Here is a 7211-nt window from a genome sequence, read left to right as displayed (position 1 = left end):
TTGCAGACAGATGACACCAAAAAATTAAGAGCACTACAAATCGCAAAGTAACAATTAGAAGTTGATCATGTGATGATGATAGCGCTTTGGGTACAAGCTTCAAAGTTAGAATACATAATGACAGTGCTGTTAAAAATCAAATTTTATAGTTGGAGGTTATTATGCTGTCACACACAATTCTACCAGAGTTGTAATATTTTCCAACGTTTTACGAAATACATTTTATTTACTGACGTATTTTAGAATGTAAACATGGGTATAATGGTGAAAATCAGTCCAAAAATGTAAACAGCGATGGCAGGTGCAATGTTTATGCTATTGTTCTTAATAAAGTGTGGTATGGTCTCATCATAAATGGAGACACAGTGCCGAAGGTGCAGTTTGTGTACTAGGACTGTGCTTGGTGGTCACCTCACTGTAATAGTTCTTGACCAACTGTAAAGAAAACTGTGATTAATAATTCAGTAATTTCAGGAAAGTATTAAATTTCTTATGTACTGTGTGTATTTCTTCCCATTACTCATTCTTTTTTAATAGTGTTCATGAGTCAGCAATTATGATTCTTTGAAATTTGATGTCTCCGTCCTAAATGAACTAGATTCATTGCGATTTGACCATCATCACTCTAATTTCTGTGCCTACTACATGTCACGCTTTGCTCAAATATGGGCTAGGAAGAGAAAGTAAAAATTATTAACGTGCACACAAAGGATTTTTAGCAGTAGATTTCCCTGTGCACCATACGCCCAGGGAACAAACATAATCCCTGATAAGTGGCATAAAGAAAAGTATCCTCCCCATAAGCTCAACAGTGGCTTAGCGACTGAGCATGAAGTTGAAGACATAAACATTGATGCAGATGTTGAAATGCCTGGATAGTTCAAATATATTTCAATGACTACTGTGGCTAGCTACTTTATTTGCATATTCTACACTCATATTTGACTTTTGAATCTGATTGTAACTATCTGAAAGACGATCAGTGGCACTGTTTTGTTTCTGTGTGTGAGTTAGGTTATAGTCAGTGGCTGCTGAGTATTCAGTACACCTTGTGGCAGTGTGAATCAGTGGTAAAATCGGTGACTGTGTAGGATGTTCTATAATCTGGCTCATTACCAATCTGCATGAACTGTGTCAGTGTATAAACATCCGAAAAAGACAATTATGCACACAGGATTAGAAATCTTATTCAGGATGTTGATTAATTTTGAAGTGGGTCAGTTTAAATCACTACTCAGAGGTAAAGAATGTAGAAATAGCTAGTAAATATTAACAATCAGAAGACAATAACTGTTTTCAGTTGGGGTATAAAAAACTGCTGTGAACACGTAATTGATTTTCTTCAAAATTAATTTGCTTAGTAATTTAAATGAGGCACACATACCCAACTAAGCTTCATTTTCTGCGGTATTTTTTTTTTCAAAATTCTCCCAGTTGGAGAAAAATCTTACAGTTTACATATTCATAATGTTATGACGCTATATTACCAAAACAAATACTCCATGAAGTACAGTAATTCAAAAATTTTGAAACCAGTGTAGATTCAATTAAAGTAAGAGGACAGGCAGCGTTTTTGGGTAATTTCAGAGTTTTCAACCACGTTTTTAACTTGAATATTCCATTGTTCCATACCAATTACCATTTTTTATCAGTGCTGTATGTTTATGAAATTTGCACTCTTCTTTTTGTGAAAAAAGTTTCTCCTTCATAAAGGATTTTGGAATGAGGAATTTTTATTGGAGTCAGTTACTAGTGTAATATTGAAGCTAATTATCTGAACAAAACTGACAACAGAGTATTCAGCTGTTTATCACATCAACCACGTCATCTGGCAACATTGTAGAAGAAACAGGATCATCGTCTGCGAGTGCTCTAATAATAGGAGCTCCATAAAACACAGAAGTCAAATATTCCATTTCAGTTTCAACCATCTCCAGTGCTGGCTCTGACATCGAGTACAGTACCCAGAGTAACAGACCATAGAAAAGTGTCCGCACTACAACGTGCAGATAGTACATCCTAGAAAGAGTGATATTTCAATTAGAAACTGTAGTTACTAAATACTAATTACACTGCAGATACAATTACATGGGGTAAAAAGAACACCGTTACCTTATCAGGGAAAATACAACACAATACCAATGCACCATTCCCTGATGTGGTAGGACATGCATCATTATGGCCTATGCCCATCTGATCTAAAAAGTTTGTATTTGTAATTAAACTGAATATATTAATGTAACTTATAAAAACTAAACTATTTCAGTCGACATAAATTTATAATTAATCGTTAACTTTATGAGAAATGAAATAAAATTTTGAAAAATCAAAACAGTTCTAGCAATGGGAGTCGGACCGGATCCAATGAATTTTTAATCAGTGTGCTTGACAGATGGTCTATGAGACTTGTACATGAAATGCCACTCGAAAATCCCTCATACTTCACGCGAAAAGCTGTAGATAGCTTAAGCACTATTGATACATTTACGCATCTCGTCCTGTCGGCCGTCTCGCTGCCGTGGGCGAGTGAATCGGTGAATAAAAAAGTTTTTATATGTGACATATGTAGTCCTTTTCTTGCAATCATTTGCAAAGAAACCTCGTTACATTATCTTGAACCGTTTATGGAATATGACGATCGTTATGACCACATTATTCCGAATGCCCAATGGCAGAAATGGGCGCAAAGCACACCATTGAAGAACAAATATAATTTTTTTAATATTTAATATATGGCGCACTCAATTACTGAATGTTGAGATCACGTCTGTGACAGTCGAAGTCTTAAACTTGGTGCCTAGTAGTTCAACATTGCGAGGAACATGATAAAATGAAAAAAGAGGAAAAAAAATTGTAGAAGTGGGGATCGAATCCAACTTGACAAACCGCCAGTCAGAATACTTGACCAGTGGGCTACGGTACCGATATGTCAGCTTTTCCTCCAAAACCCTTCATACTCTAAGCTTGTACAATAGTTTACATGCAGAGCTTAAATAAAAATATTGGCATAGTTCAGTGAGCGACATAGCAGAAAATGCGAGCACTAGAATGTGCTCTAAGGGCATTATCACAGGATCACCAGCTGACAGCGCTCTGAACCAACAGAGCGAACGATTTTTCTTCTGAAAATCGGATCCATTGTAGTCAAAAGAAACCATACTTTCCATTTATTCGTTACTTCTAGATAGTGAACACTCACACAGCACAAGATTCACTCCACAGTACCAGAGTTCTAGAACCTCAAACACAACTGTGGCTAAATTATTGGTTATTGCTATGGTATTGTCTTGAATAAACAATCTTGTTTCTAGCCTTGGATCAACAATTTTGGTCTACTCTTCTAATCAACGCATCTATTTTCCTACATCTATATCTATTTCTGCAAAATTACGGTGAAGATTTTGGTAGAGGGTATTTTTCACTTGCCCCACTTCCAGGTTTTCTTTTTCTTGTTCTGCTTAACAATGGAAAATTAGAAGTATGATCGGTTATGCTTTATTTCACGAGTCAGTTATTGCTGGCATATGCAAAAGTTCATATACTGTACCAACAATATGGTTAGGTGGTACTGCCTTTTAAAGCTTACGACCAGTCATGTGTTTGGCTTGTAGTGTAGTATACTAATCATTTTGAAGCCCGCCCAGTGAGTAACTGCACAGAATCATCAATTCATGTTGTGGCTGTGTACCTAGCCCCCCACCCCTTTCCCCTGAGAGTGAAGTGACAGCTAAAGCATTAGCCACAGCCGATCCTACTTTTAGTGAAGTTCTTAAGGTCGCTAAATGTTTTTACGTTGCTTCTGACACCTGGCACACTTTCATTAACGAAATTTAGGAAAAGTAGTTATTCTCCACTACGAGCAACAGCCAGGTGATGATTTTCATTAAAGCAAGTAAAGTCGTATGACGTGATTGTCTGCTAGACCCCAAAGGGCAGGTTCAACCACCTGTATTGGAAGCGTGTTTGCCTGCCTTCATATTCATAGGTACCTTCCTTTCATGAAATATTTGCATTGTGTGTTTAAGTGTAACTGTTTATTGTAGGTGCCTGTAAGCCCAAAGGGAAGACCTGCCTTTACGTCCACAGTCAGTGGGTGGATTGCATTCAACAGTGCTGCATTCTCTCACTTCATAAGACACTGAGACAAGTTTAGATTTTAATCCAGGAAATTGGTCAAGGACTGGTGTTCAGAGACACAGCACCACCATCTCTCTTCTCCCCTATGTTGGACAGCCAAAGGAAAAATTTCAAAAGGCACACAGCAGACTCAGTCAGAGACAAATCCAAGTATCAGACATGGCCAACATTGCTTAACTTCAGCGAAATATCGGCTACTGGTGCATCGAACGTGGCACTTCCATTGCCATGATTTTGATGCATAATCCTCTTTTTACACCTTAAGTCTCACCAAAGTTTGCAGTCGTCCAGACCGCTGGCATCTAGTGAGAGACTTAAGTATGCCAATGTTACAGTTCCCCCTCACCATCAGTTGCATCATTTTGAACCCTTCTAAACAACGGCCAGTATGAACTTACAACCACATCAAATACATAGGAGGGTTAACACACAAGGGAAGGATCACAAACGACTTTGCTCTTCCACGTCGACACATTGACGATGTAAGCCGATGAAGAGCCGGTGATTTGCATGACTACGACAGAATTCATTAAGGCACTGTTGCCCATATTATGCCACCCATAATTTGTCGTGTGTCAAGGGTCTGGCACCTGACGGCTCTGTGTTGACAAGCTCCTGCCCTATATTGTGTACTGACATGTCCCAGTGACAGCACAATGCTCCACACAGCTGTGGCAGCTGACCAGGCAGCTCCACCAGTGCAGCAGCAGCTGACAGTGGTTCCTACTATTTCTGCCCAGTCAGTAGAGTTCCGACTGCATGCCGAGCTTTCCTGTCATTAATCAGTGAAGACCTACACGGTGCGAAGGACCCAGTGATGGGTCATGTCTTACTGCCAAAACGCTATTCTTCCTCTTGGAAACAGTGGCTTGAGATTAAGAAAAAGAACTTGAAGCTGGTACCTACATTCTTAGAAGTGAAGTAACCTAATACTGTTGTCATTTTTGGCTTGCAATGAGGACGCATGGAAATCGACTTTTTGTAATTTTTTGTATGCTGACGGAAAAAAGTAGAAACTCCGAGAACGAAAGCTGGTGCGCATAATACTAGATCTAAACATGATGTCTATTAAAATTTCCCGTCATTGTCATAAGAGTAGTGCTAGTAGCATCACTACGAGGTTGCAAATGAGCTTTGCTTTGGGTACACACTTATCTGCCGTCATCGTTAGTTACTCGCTCCACATGATATAACATTTTCTTTCATGCTGTTCCATGTGTGTTGTGTGCGTGTGACTCATCACAATGATACAACACAATAACACTTGACTTCATGTAATAGATATAAGGAAATATGTAATTTAAATGTATGTAAACGTGACTATTTTAAAATATTTATGGTTCTGGAGGAAGCAAATGCAGTTAATCTGATTAGAAACATCAGAAAAAAATCTTCTGACACTCCTCAAATTATATTATAAGAATTAAAATTGATATGAAGTACATACCTTCTCATGTATCTCACATCACCGGGTATATCATCGATGCTCTCATTCAGAAGGTACAGCTTCGCTCCAATAATTGACTTTTTACAATAGTCGTAGTAATCAAGTTCTTTAACATTAAAATAAAAGATTTCTTTATCCTCAGGAGCCATCGATTCATACACAGACACAACGTTTTTGTTGATAAATGTCCATTCATGTAGCACATAATACCGCACCATGATCTTGGCCGAATTTAAACGATTGTTTACGTGCACCAAGCTGAAAAAAGTAATTATCAGAGTAAATTTCTATGCTGTAGACAATTTTATCTGTATGTGTAGACATTTACAGTTTTATGTATCAGATAATGATGATAACCTCGTGTATCTTAGTGACCTGGCGGAATTCTTCGTAGTCTATTCCTCTTACATGACTACATCCATAACCTACCACAGTTATGCTAACAGGGAAATGAAATCTACAACTTAATGCGGATAGCGAATCTTCACCTCATTGACAGCTAAGAGCTAGGTTAAAAAGAGAATGAAATATCTGTCAAAGATTCGATCACGCCACGTTTCGATTTCCAGACTTGAGTTTCAACATCTATGTTTGCTATTTAAAATTCCTTCCCATCTCCCATTGTAGCCAATATCTGTGCTCGTCTCCTATTGCCTTTGCTAGTGTGCTGCCTGTATGACCATATTATTTTACCTAATCAACTTCTTACTTAAACTGTCAAGCCATCTGTTAAGTCCTGTTATTTCTTGGATGTCCCAAAATAAAGAAAAACAAAATTTCTTCTTTAACAGTTCAACATTCTTAGGGAACTCATAGATCTTCATAAAATAATAAATAAAAATGAATATATTAACTTATTTATCATTCATCGTTTAATATGAAGCCTTAACTGCAACTAAAATGGATATAATACTACTGGGATTTATAAGTTCACATTAACAGAATAAAATAAAATAAAATGCTTAAGGACATATGACTACTTTTGGTGCTGAATTAAAATCTTCCTGTCTACTGGTAATTCACCTGTAGATCCATGTTGTGAATTACATACTTCTTGTGTCTGACCTTTCTATTGATTCATAACCTTAAGGTTAAAATTGAAACTGTTCTTAGTAAAAGATAAAAAAATTACAAAATATATTTACTTTCTTCCCATAACACAATTTGTAGGGAACTGTTGAATCATCTGTGTATTTTCTTGATAATACTATGTTCTTCTGCTATGTACCATATGAAATCTTGCTTTGTCCCCATTTCTGCCTTCAGTGTGTAACAGACATATTGTTCTGTAAATCACATGTAACTATGGAATTTTGATTCACAGGATAGCTGCACTCTGGAGTAATTGCATGGTTGATACATATTGTGAGTAGTGGGGCAGTAGAGGTATTTGCACAGCATCCATTGTTGTCATATCTCTCAAAGTTCATAGGCCAAGGACACATTGTTGCCAGATCTCTCCAAAGGTTCAATGTCCTCCTTGCCAAATTTCCTCAGACAGTTGTCCTTCAAGGCAATGTATTAATGTCCTCATAGTCAGTGTTATCAAGGTACAAGGGGTCAGTTGTTACCCACAAACTAGCCACTTGTCTTTATAACAATATGTCATAACGTATTGTACAGTTAG

At 37.4% G+C, this 7211-nt stretch overlaps 1 protein-coding gene across 2 annotated transcripts in view; it reads right to left on the bottom strand.

Moving 5' to 3' along the window:
• Nucleotides 1-1770: 1770 nt before the first annotated feature.
• LOC124711714 (fatty acyl-CoA reductase 1-like) overlaps nucleotides 1771-7211 on the bottom strand; it is a 193367-nt gene continuing 187926 nt past the window's right edge. For both annotated transcript variants that reach the window (XM_047241924.1, XM_047241923.1), the window contains exons 8-9: nucleotides 5585-5842; nucleotides 1771-2019 (exon numbers count right to left, since the gene is read on the bottom strand). In XM_047241924.1, coding sequence (XP_047097880.1) covers nucleotides 1800-2019; nucleotides 5585-5842 — 478 coding nt within the window. In that variant the 3' untranslated portion in view covers nucleotides 1771-1799. The remainder of the gene's footprint in view (nucleotides 2020-5584; nucleotides 5843-7211) is intronic.

Source organism: Schistocerca piceifrons, chromosome 8 (genome assembly GCF_021461385.2).
Source record: "Schistocerca piceifrons isolate TAMUIC-IGC-003096 chromosome 8, iqSchPice1.1, whole genome shotgun sequence".
In the NCBI taxonomy this organism is placed as follows: Eukaryota; Metazoa; Arthropoda; class Insecta; order Orthoptera; family Acrididae; genus Schistocerca; species Schistocerca piceifrons.
The sequence above is the reverse complement of the archived record's forward strand: the minus strand, read 5'-3'. Positions and strand labels throughout refer to the sequence as shown.